General features: G+C 42.2%; 1 protein-coding gene across 6 annotated transcripts in view; it reads left to right on the top strand.

The window, feature by feature from the left end:
* slc25a13 (solute carrier family 25 member 13) overlaps nucleotides 1-12,229 on the top strand; it is a 54,488-nt gene that overhangs the window by 23,338 nt on the left and 18,921 nt on the right. For all 6 annotated transcript variants that reach the window (XM_085445413.1, XM_085445412.1, XM_085445411.1 and 3 more), the window contains 4 exons: nucleotides 5,241-5,334; nucleotides 6,398-6,482; nucleotides 9,158-9,242; nucleotides 11,892-12,050. In XM_085445413.1, coding sequence (XP_085301539.1) covers nucleotides 5,241-5,334; nucleotides 6,398-6,482; nucleotides 9,158-9,242; nucleotides 11,892-12,050 — 423 coding nt within the window. The remainder of the gene's footprint in view (nucleotides 1-5,240; nucleotides 5,335-6,397; nucleotides 6,483-9,157; nucleotides 9,243-11,891; nucleotides 12,051-12,229) is intronic.

The following is a 12,229-nucleotide window of genomic DNA, read 5'->3' as shown; positions in this document are numbered from 1 at the left end:
GCGCTATCATTGACATTTGCGTTTGACATTTTTGGTTTTGAGTCAAGTTCACTGTGGATCGCTGTGAGTTTTCAGTGCAAACATTCATCCCTTTAAACTTTAACCACTTTGGTGATTCCATGACTTTTATTTTTCCCTCGGTGGTAACTATCAGATGTGACCACGCTGACGTGATAAACTCAGACGGTGAGCGTGACGAACAAACCTGCTTTGTGATGCTTTGTAATTTTGAAAATGTTAGCACGCTGACGCTTCCATTAAAAAGCAGCGTCGTGCCTATTTATGGCATCCAAGATTATCTTAGCAAGGGATAGTAGGAGTTTTTCTTTAAATATCAAGCAGTAATATAAAGTTGGTAAATGCTTTTCTAGGGTTTTCACCATCTACTTCCCAGCATTGTTCTTTTTTCCCCCCCTAAATTATTTATTCTTGTGTAACTATTCTGCCTCACATGCTTGTTGGCATTACCTGCTTTTACTCATAGATGTGTGTGTATGTGATAGAGAAAGAGGGGGGGGGGGGGGGAGAGAGAGCATGCCTCGGGGGTAAGCTGAGCCTCTGTGGGGTGAATGGCTCCAGTGTAGGACGACTTTGTCACAACCCCAGCCTGCTGCTCTTTGAATAAAGCAGGTCAAACAATGGTGACTCCTCCACTGTAAGCCTGCCTACAGTCAACCTGTTCCTTTTTCATTTAACAATAGAGCAGGTCTTAAGTTACGACATGCTAAAGCTGCCTCAAAGAGGTCTTAAAGTCATAACTCTCCATGGCCGTATTTCTTTATTTTAATTTCTTCAGCGTGCTTTGACACATTGTACTCTTAACTCACAACCAACTCGCAGAGGGAAGCTGCCGTGAGTGACAGAAGTTGAAGGAAAAATCCATCATATGGAGCCATAACATTAACGCAGCCACTGACAATAACTCGGATAACTCCAACTCCTCGTCAGGGAGACGAGGAGTTCGAGGACCCACTTTATTTTTGGTGTATGTGTTCTGTAGTGACAAGAGCAACAAAGGGATAATGCACTGCAGCAAAGTCCAGTGTTTATCGTTTAACAACACATCCTGTTGTGAGATGTGATGTCTGTGTTGCCTTGAGTCATTCAGTCCAATCTCTTAAAATATTGGTCTAACATGTGAAAGAGTCCTGGTCCGAGACTGGGAGGAGACAAAAACCTGTGAGGGTTGCACCATGAAGGGTATATCTGGTATGACAATCTGGTGAAAGAAGCTTTCATTATCTATGATATTTGTCAGCCAGAAAAATAACAAATTGCTACATTCACACTATAAACACTTTGTGACTGCTACACCACATCATTGCACTGCTAAAAGAACAAGTAGGTCGTGAGCTTATAGCTCCATGTTTCTACTGAAGATGGCGTGCAGCCAGTCACATCCCGAGCAGTGGTGTGAACACAGCATTAAGGGAGAGCTGTTGTCTTAAGAGTAGGGTGGGTGAAGAATCTCTGAACTTGCTTAAAGTAAAGATATTTAGGAGAGCGAAGTGGACAGGCAGATTGGGGTGTTGATGTAATGTTGTACACTGAAGGTGAAAGTACACTGAAGGTGAACCGTGCCTCAAAGCTCCGCTCTTTATTTACCTGTCGATTCACATCTTAAGACTCCTCTGTGATTGTGTCTTTTGAACTGTTATCTCAGATGTTTAGAATTCAGTTAAATTTTATTTCTATAGAGTCAAATTACAGCAACAGTTGCTTCAAGGTGCTTTAGACTGTAAGGTAAAGATCCCGCTAAAATATGAGAGAAACCCCAACAATCAAATAACCACCTATGTGTATACATCACTCCTCATTTAATCATTACAGGGAGTGCAGAATTATTAGGCAAGTTGTATTTTTGAGGAATAATTTTATTATTGAACAACAACCATGTTCTCAATGAACCCAAAAAACTCATTAATATCAAAGCTGAATGTTTTTGGAAGTAGTTTTTAGTTTGTTTTTAGTTTTAGCTATTTTAGGGGGATATCTGTGTGTGCAGGTGACTATTACTGTGCATAATTATTAGGCAACTTAACAAAAAACAAATATATACCCATTTCAATTATTTATTTTTACCAGTGACACCAATATAACATCTCCACATTCACAAATATACATTTCTGACATTCAAAAACAAAACAAAAACAAATCAGCGACCAATATAGCCACCTTTCTTTGCAAGGACACTCAAAAGCCTGCCATCCATGGATTCTGTCAGTGTTTTGATCTGTTCACCATCAACATTGCGTGCAGCAGCAACCACAGCCTCCCAGACACTGTTCAGAGAGGTGTACTGTTTTCCCTCCTTGTAAATCTCACATTTGACGATGGACCACAGGTTCTCAATGGGGTTCAGATCAGGTGAACAAGGTGGCCATGTCATTAGTTTTTCTTCTTTTATACCCTTTCTTGCCAGCCACGCTGTGGAGTACTTGGACGCGTGTGATGGAGCATTGTCCTGCATGAAAATCATGTTTTTCTTGAAGGATGCAGACTTCTTCCTGTACCACTGCTTGAAGAAGGTGTCTTCCAGAAACTGGCAGTAAGACTGGGAGTTGAGCTTGACTCCATCCTCAACCCGAAAAGGCCCCACAAGCTCATCTTTGATGATACCAGCCCAAACCAGTACTCCACCTCCACCTTGCTGGCGTCTGAGTCGGACTGGAGCTCTCTGCCCTTTACCAATCCAGCCACGGGCCCATCCATCTGGCCCATCAAGACTCACTCTCATTTCATCAGTCCATAAAACCTTAGAAAAACCAGTCTTGAGATATTTCATGGCCCAGTCTTGACGTTTCAGCTTGTGTGTCTTGTTCAGTGGTGGTCATCTTTCAGTCTTTCTTACCTTGGCCATGTCTCTGAGTATTGCACACCTTGTGCTTTTGGGCACTCCAGTGATGTTGCAGCTCTGAAATATGGCCAAACTGGTGGCAAGTGGCATCTTGGCAGCTGCACGCTTGACTTTTCTCAGTTCATGGGCAGTTATTTTGCACCTTGGTTTTTCCACACGCTTCTTGCGACCCTGTTGACTATTTTGAATGAAACGCTTGATTTTTCGATGATCACGCTTCAGAAGCTTTGCAATTTTGAGACTGCTGCATCCCTCTGCAAGATATCTCACTATTTTTGACTTTTCTGAGCCTGTCAAGTCCTTCTTTTGACCCATTTTGCCAAAGGAAAGGACGTTGCCTAATAATTATGCACACCTGATATAGGGCTTTGGAGTTGACGTCATGCCGCAATGCATTGTGGGAGCGCAGCTCCATTTTCGGGGTCTACGAATCAAAACAAACACACTGTGTTGGAACGACGACGACAAGAAACATGCTTAAAAGCAGTCCAGATTGCAGATTGCGTCCAGAGGCGAAGCAGCGGTACTTGAAAAAAAATAGAGTGCATCCCAAATCTGGACCCATATGAAATACGGCAGAGGAGTAAAGACCCAGACGACTTACCGCCACTGTCCTACCCCGATATCTTCACGTATCTTGTTTGTGGAGTAAGCGCTTACACAGCGAACCAGTTTCGTAATTACAAGTCACTGGAGGCGCACATCCAATTTACAAATGGCTAGGTGCAAGATTTGGCTATTTTCAAGCCGCCAAACTCTGAGTACGTCGTCAAAGTAAGTCAGCTGGAGTGCATCGAGTGTAATAGCCATTTTCCACCTCCCACCATAATTAATGTTACACATTTATCATTGAACTGCTAAAATATCGTTATCATATTATATGCCCATAATTGTAAAGTACATGCAAATTAACACATTGATAATCGGGTAAATTATTAACGCCAATTTGTGTCCTTCCTGTCTCATTTCATTTATTGTCTTTACATCAACCAATCAAGTCACTCCATTCTATGTTTGATCGCAATTTCTATAACTTCCGAGACCACCAACGATGATATTATTCAGCTATAAAGTGTGATGTGAACATATTTAGAACTTACCGGAATGAAAATGTCTTGAGCACACCAACTGATATCTGGAGACAGAACAGAACTTGATATCAGCTCGTCTCACGGCTGCTATCCAGGCTAGACGCCTTCGTTTGGTAATATCCGATACATGAGCTCCTTCATGTTGCTTCCAGGTTGGGAAAGCATAAAAAGACAATCCAAACTTATTCCCGTGCCGGTCGTAAGATCGAACATTGCAGCCGACCACACAGCAAGTACGAACCATGGCTATGCTTTCGCTCCTTACTTAGACCCCCAAAATGGCGGATCGGGCCAAAATCCTTTCCACGCCCACCCCCGTGACATCACGCTCCAAAGCCCTATAGGGTGTTGATGTCATTAGACCACACCCCTTCTCATTACAGAGATGCACATCACCTAATATGCTTAATTGGTAGTAGGCTTTCGAGCCTATACAGCTTGGAGTAAGACAACATGCATGAAGAGGATGATGTGGACAAAAGGAGGTCTTATGATTGTTTGGGTTTTCTCTGTTTTCTTTGTATAATTGTAGGGTCTTAAGCTTACAATCTAAACTGGCTTGAGGCAATTGTAGTTGTGATTTTATGCTATATAAATAAAATTGAATTGAATTGAGCAACCACTTGGCGACAGTGGGAAGGAAAAACACCCTTTTAACAGGAAGAAACCTCCAGCGAACCTAGCTCAAAGAGGGGACGCCGTCTAGCGTGATGGCTGTGGCTCAGGAGGTGGATTAGATTGTCTACTAATCAGAAAGTTGGTGGTCTAATCCCCAACTCCCCTAGTCTGCATGTTGAAGTGTCCTTCGGCAAGTTACTGAACCCAGACTTGTCCCAAATGCATCCATCGGAGTCTGAATGTTAGAAAAAACTGCTTGTGTGTGTGTGTGTGTGTGTGTGTGTGTGTGTGTGTGTGTGTGTGTGTGTGTGTGTGTGTGAATGAAGCATGAGTGACTGACTAAGAAAGCGCTGTATAAGTACAGTCCATTTAACGGCTGGAGGCAAAGTGGAGGGAGACGAGCAGCTCTCCCTCCCTGATTATTTACATTGAAACAAGCCAGTTGTGGGTTCAAGTTTGTGATTACAGTGCTTCCCTTTAGAGTTTGCCAGAAATGCACTACAAAAGTGACACAGTATATTTCCTGGCCAAGGGGACACCATCTTGGCTCTTGACTGTTACATGTGACCCGGACAGAGATAGGCAGAGGCTATGTATCAAGTTTTAAATACTTCTACATATATTTAAATATTTTATTAGTGAAAACATGATGGAAAATCTGCCTTTTCCTGCAGAGGAGTTTATCGTGGCAGCGCAAAGGTTCGGCCAGGTGACGCCCATGGAGGTCGACATCCTCTTTCAGCTGGCTGACCTGTCGGAGCCTCGTGGGTAAGATGATCATATGACAAAGAACTTCTTAATATTAAAAGAAGTTGTATAGAAAGTAAAGTAAAAGTAGAAAATGACATACTTCTTAGGTGGCTGGTGTTCAAACTGAATTATTTTAGATAGACACTACTGGCTTGTGTACTTTCTTTCATGTTTATTTCACAAGAAAGCAGAAAATATTTGGTGATTTTGAGCTGTATTAAACCAGTATAGAAGACGCAATTGAATTAATACTTTAGCCAGGTTGCCTCTGCTGAGCTAGTCAAGTACTTATGCAGTATAAGACTATTCCAAACTTGCCACCCTGAAGGGAAAATTTTGCCCCGGGGTCCATACCTCAGAGAGACGAACACTCTGTCAAACTTCTCTGCAGTGGATCAAAAGAGTCAGACCTGTATCCAGTGCCAGGGAATCTTCTTTCAGTCTGAACCTAAACCAAACTCCCATTTATTCTAAAGAAAAAAAAAAGAGGAGCAGTTTCAGTCCCTGTAATCCGTGGCACAAAACAACTGTATATGTCTCACGTTCCCCCACTTCCTTTGCATCTGCCTCGCGGCCCGACCAGTACGCTCATAATTTCTAACCCCGGCCTGAGAAACCACCTGATTATTATTTCTGGGCAATGGGATACTTTAATAGCCCAGTAGCTCCACTCCCCTTGATTGGAGATGTGAGAGATAATAGTCCCAATATACAGACGAGATGGGGAGGGGGGGGATTTGGCGTTCCCAGTTCCCTGAGCCTGGGAATTCTGTGACCGTCAAAGAGATGCAATAGAGAGACATGAAAAGATTAAATATCTTTGTTATACTTGGATGAAGTGATAAAGGAAGCATGAGTCATCACTTTCTATTGGTCGGTTATCCAACGCTGTCATGCCAAGCACAGGTCTGGATTTGTGAATGCCACAATATTTTCATCTGAAACGATGTTGTCTTTAAACTCTGAGTAACTTCAGACCGATGGGTTTCCTTGAGCTCGGTGATACATGGGTGGATTGTTATAATCCTCTGAGAGTTACTTGAACCTTCTCACTCTCTGTCTCTTTCTCTGTCTCCACCAGACGTGTTGGTTTAGCGGACATTGAGAAGATTGCTCCGCTGGAGGAAGGCGCCCTGCCCTACAACTTGGCTGAAGTCCAGAGACAGGTAGAGAATATGAAGACTTGTTGATGTGTTTGGTTTCCTCTTCCACACTGGCAGCTCCTTTCCCTTTTGATACATTCTCTTAGGCTAAATGTGACTGCAAAGATAAAGAAGATTTACAATTTTAGGTTAATGATAGCTCCTGCATGTAAATAATCCACCAAAACAAGCATAGAAGTGAAATGCAGGAGTAACAGATCCAACTAAGTTTAGTCAGGTATAAAAATGGAAAGTTGGCCAGTACTCATCAGTCCTACTCCCTTTCAGTTGTTCCCACCAAGTTTTAAGTAATTTCCCATCATTGAATTGAACCTTAAAAGACTTTCTTCAGAGAAAACACTGCTTTGCCTCTCCCTGGCGTGCGGTTGACATCTTGAAAAACAAACGCACAAAAATCAAGAAATCCATGGAAACAAAGACAAGCAGAGCCATCCTCAAGAGCTAATGAATGTCAAACATACTTCATGTTGACTATAGTAGCTGGATAATAAGAGCAATTTGTAACAAAGAAAATCAAGAAGGACGTACAGATGGATGAGCAGAAGACAGTTTTCTTTCTCCAGCTGTTTGGTCAGGGCTGTGTTGCCTGGTGGGTTCCAGCACTACAGTAGAGGCTTGGCCAGGCCATACTGGAGCAGGCTTGGGCCAAAGGGGAGAAAGCAAAGGGGCCCAGCACTGCACAGACGCCAGTCCCACCACAATGAGCCACTTTAGGCCCTTGTGGTTTGGACTCAGGGGCTGGCCCTCAGTTTACTGGAGCACTCTCTCCTCATCTTTGCTACTTCTTTCCCCATTTCTTTTTTTTTCTTCTTTAAATCTACTCCCTCCCTCTCTCTCATACATGTTTGAGTTGTTCTCTCTTTATATCCTGTTAACTTGTTTCCTCTTTCTCCATTAAACATGCTGACAGTATTGAAACGTTTAATCATTTCTCATGAAGTAGAAGAGCAGGATATGTGAAGGGAGCATGGGTACAGTTTGACAGGTGGACGTGTTCCAGCTGAGACTCCCCCACCTCTTCCATTCTCACTGCGCATGCGCACACACACACACACACACACACACACACACGCACAAACGCAAAGCTACAACCCTACAAAAGCAGCCACCCCCCAAACAGGGTCTAGTGGTCAGGGCTCAGGAGACCAGCCAAAGCAACAGGTGCCTCAGGTGAATGGGGGAGTGTGGCTGTTACCATTCCTCTGTTCTTTGCATGGTGAAGTGATAATGATCACAAAGGTCTTTTTCAGGTGGCACTGAATACACCTTTGTGATTCAAGTTAATCTAAGGGAGTAACAGACTTGTTAAGATATGTTAAGAGATCATATGTTGATCTGATGATCATACCTTTTTATGTATACTCATATATGCATACTGTTTGGGGGGGGGGGGGGGGGGTTGTTATTTTTTGAGTCAAGGTAGACTTTGGAAGACATTTGGATGGGATATGTAATATACAGTGTTCCCTCGTTTATCACGGGTGTTACGTTCTAAAAATAACCCGCAATAGGTGAAATCCGCAAAGTAGCAAACTGTATTTTTTACAATTATTATAGATGTTTTAAGGCTATTAAACCCCTCACTACACACTTTATACACTTTTCTCAGACAGGCATCAACATTTTCACAAGTTTCTCTTATGTATGATAGAATGAAACCAAAGATCATACCCTGTTTTCAGGTCCAGAAGATGGGAATAGAGCAGCAATGTGTGTTTTTATTTCCAGGTATGGTTTTAGTGCATTGGGATCATTATCATGCTGAAAAATGAAGCCGTGCTAATTTGGGTTGCCACTGATTTTCAGTCCAGTTCTTGTGTAATTCGGCATATTTAAATTTTAAAAAAGGAAAGAAAATATATGTTGTTACAAGCTGCTAAAGATACAATTTAAAATTGGTTCTTTGCTAAGTTATCTGTTATGTGTGGACACAGCACCGGCTCATGCTCACAGATAGGTGCCTTTTTTGTATTTGATTGATCCATAGGTCAGAGTTTAGCGGCTTAACAAACACAAAAGATTCCTCTGAAAAATGTCAGGTACAAGGCCTGGACTGAAAATGAGTGAAAAAGCAACAATTGTCCAAAGAAAAACTTTTGAGAGCCCGGAGAACTACAGCTAAAAGAACTTTAAAAATTACAAGAAAGTCCCAATGGAAACAAAATGGAACAAAATCAAGGGTGACTTTTCCTCAAGACTTTTGCGCAGCATGACATCGGTTCAACAAATTATGCTTGGCAAGTAATTTTTTTGATAATCATGCTTGTAATTTTATTTGTTTAAAGCTAAACATCCTCCAGTTAAAGTTTGACAAGTTTTTCACCTTTATCATAATCTAAACAATTAATATCAGAAAAATACAAAAACATTATTAGGATGAGACTTAATATCTTTGATTAGAATTAATGACGTTCTGCTCATCCATTTCTATTTCTCCTGAGCATTATTTTATTAAATGAATGTTGTACTGTATACAAATGTAACTGTGCTAGACTGTCAGACGGATTTACTAGCGTTGGATTCTGGGTGGAAATAGGTGCGTGGCATACAGGGTTTTACAAGAATCAGGATTAAAGTGTGCTGTCCTGTCAGGTGTATGTACTGCAAGCTCTCATCTTCAGCTCCTGTCTCACGTCCTTACTAACGTCTTAATTGTCTCTTCTCCTGCGCACGGGCAGCACTCGGGCAGCGACGGCTCCCGCCCCATCCTTATCCAGGTGACAGAGTCGATCTACAGATTCGCTCTTGGCTCAGTAGCAGGGGGTAAGAGTCACGCCCCATTGGCTCCCTACATACCTTCACCCCACCACCCACCCATCCATCCACCTACCTGCTTGCCTGCCTACCTACCACCCCCCGCCCTGTGCTGTCCTCATAAGAAAAGGGTGAGAGAGAATGGACAATGGCCCCTCTATTGCCCTTTCCTTACAAGAGCAACAGTCACTCTCCTGCTTAAAGAGAAGTGTTCCCTCTCTTCCTTATTCTCGCTCAGTCTCTGTCTCCTACACTCGCTCAGTCTAGCTCTGTCCTGTCTCATGCCTCTCTGGGTGCCATGGGAAAACCCTCTTGTGCGTTCTTTTGTACCTTTGTGAGTGATGAGAAGACAGACGTGACGGTGGGGGTGAAGGGTGGTGCCCAGGTCTTGTGTTTGGCTCCAGACACCCCACTGTTTTTCCTCCTCCCTTCCTTCATTCCTCCCTTCTCCTCCTCCTCCTTTCCCAAGGGAGACAGCTTAATAAGGAGGTATGGGTCCATCATCCCTTCTTCTTCTTTCTCGGTCTCTCTCTAATTAAGCCTGTCGCCTTGGGTCGGTTCTTTTTGTTTGTGTCCGCGTGACAGGCTGAAGACACTACAACTCACAACACATCTTTATTAACATTATTCCCAAAGACTTCCCCTTCCTCCTCCTCCTCCTCCGTCTCTGCTCTTAAAGGGTCATTTCACACAAATTACCAAAACATTTTTTCCACCTTTCTATAGTGGGATCTGACAGTGCAGGTAGTTTTTGTTTTTGTTTTGTTCTTTTAATTCCCCCCCCCCCCCCCCAATAATAAAAATGAGCAGAGTCGGTACTGAAAAAGATTTTTGTCGGCTTTATTAAATTGCTAAGTGAAATATAACGTTTGATAGTGAGATTTTGATTACTGATATAAGCCACAACTTCTTTATAAGTTCACCTGTTCCACTCTTTTGTGCACAACTTTCAGTTATGACATGACATTTATTTAAACACTATCATTAAGATTAAAACATGATATTTGTTAAGTCAAGCAAGTCTTTTCTAGTCTGTTTTACAGCGAGCCTTTTATGAATTCATTTATGAACTTCCCTCCAGTCTTCCAAGCTCACTGGTGATTGAGACAATTTTGCTTAAAAAAATTTGTATGCACCACTTAATCTTTTTGTATACATGTATGAGGCTCTGCGTGTTCTTTACTGAGATTATTTTAGAGACTATGCTGTTAAAACAGATCACAGGTCTTTCTACTTAATAATTACTGTAGTCTCAATGAAAGCCACTATATTTTTGTACTTGGAAACAAACTAGTCTGTGTCTGTAGTTACACTTTGTACAAGTTATTCCTCATGAGTTATATAAACATATGTTAGCCTATGTGTGTAGCACTTTATCAGTGTTTCCTTTTGATGTTGTGAAACACAGGAAAGGGTTACAGATGCTGGTTAAGGTAAGTAAAGTGGGGAAAAATATTGTATTGCAACTCTTGAGACTATTACCAATATACTAGAACCAAAAATTAAAAACATATATATTAAAAGATGCAGGTGGTCTACACAGTGCTGCAAATGCACTCACCGGCTACATCATTTGGGTACACCTAGCAAGTACTGCGTTGTCCCCCTTTTTGCTTTCAAAACTGCCTTAATTCTTCATGGCACAGATTCAGCAAGCTGCTGCAAACATTCCTCAGAGATTTTGACATGACAGCATCACACAGTTGCTGTTCATGATGTGGATCTTCTGTTCCCCTCACATCGTAAAAGTGCCCTATTGGATTGAGGTGGATGGGGAGGCCGTGCTCAACTGGTACTAAAGGGGCCCAAAGTGTGCCAAGAAAATGTCCCCCAGACTATTAAACCACCACCACCACCCTGAAATATTACAACACATCAGGATTGATCCATGGTGTCATGTTGTTTACAGCAAATTCTAAATCCAACATCTAAATGCTACAGCAGAAATCGAGACTTATTGGAGCCGGCAACACTTTTCCAATCTTCTATTGTCCAACTTTGATGAGCCTGTGTGAATTCCTCTCCTTTGCTCACAGAATCGATACCTGGTGTGGTCTTCTGCTCCTGCAGTCCATCTGCTTCAAGGCTGGACATGTTGTGCATTCAGAGATGCTCTTCTGCATACCTTGTTTGTTACTGTTACCTATCAGCAGTCTCGCCATTCTCCTATTACCTCTGGTATCAACAAGGCATTTTAGTTCATAGAACTGCCACTCACTAGAGATTTTCTCATTTTCTGACCATTCTCTGTAAACACTAGAGATCCACTTTAACAATTCCAATTTGTGAAACACTCTGACCAGCACGTCCGGCATCAACACCCATGCTACACTCAAAGTCAGTTAAATCACCTTCCTTCCCCATTCACCAAGTCTGTGTACAGGATTAAATTCTTCTCATGTTTGCATTAATGTATTAACATTCGAACAGGTGTACCTAATGAAGTGGTCGGTGAGTGTAAATACATAATTCCTTATTGTCTTGGAATATGTGCCATGGAATAATAGGTATTGTGGATGATCGTGATAGCATGTTATTGTGAGTCACTCAGTTTTCCATGGGGAGAGAAACAGTAGTGGTCATAAGACCTACTGTAAATAAAAAATCTGTTTCATAAAAACACTCAGCATCTAAATAAACGTGTCTCGCTCTCTGCAGCTGTGGGTGCAACAGCAGTGTACCCCATTGATCTGGTGAAGACACGCATGCAGAACCAGAGGAGCAGCGGGTCACTGGTGGGAGAGCTCATGTACAAGAACAGCTTCGACTGCTTCAAGAAGGTGGTGCGCTACGAGGGCTTCTTCGGACTTTACCGAGGTCAGCATACATGTAGAGAACACGCGAACCTCCAGTGTTATTTATTCATACTCGACATATACACAAACAAAGACACAAACTTAATATTGAACCAAAGTTACAGAAATCCTGAGAGTTTGAAACTAAATGTTGAGAAGCTGTGGGGGTGAGTCAGATGTTAAAGGCTACAGACTATAAAA

This window comes from Copadichromis virginalis, linkage group LG22, assembly GCF_057382275.1.
Source record: "Copadichromis virginalis isolate Kocher_CV1m ecotype Utaka linkage group LG22, C_Virginalis_male_GT1.1, whole genome shotgun sequence".
Classification (NCBI taxonomy): domain Eukaryota; kingdom Metazoa; phylum Chordata; class Actinopteri; order Cichliformes; family Cichlidae; genus Copadichromis; species Copadichromis virginalis.
This window is presented reverse-complemented; position numbering and strand designations above follow the sequence as displayed.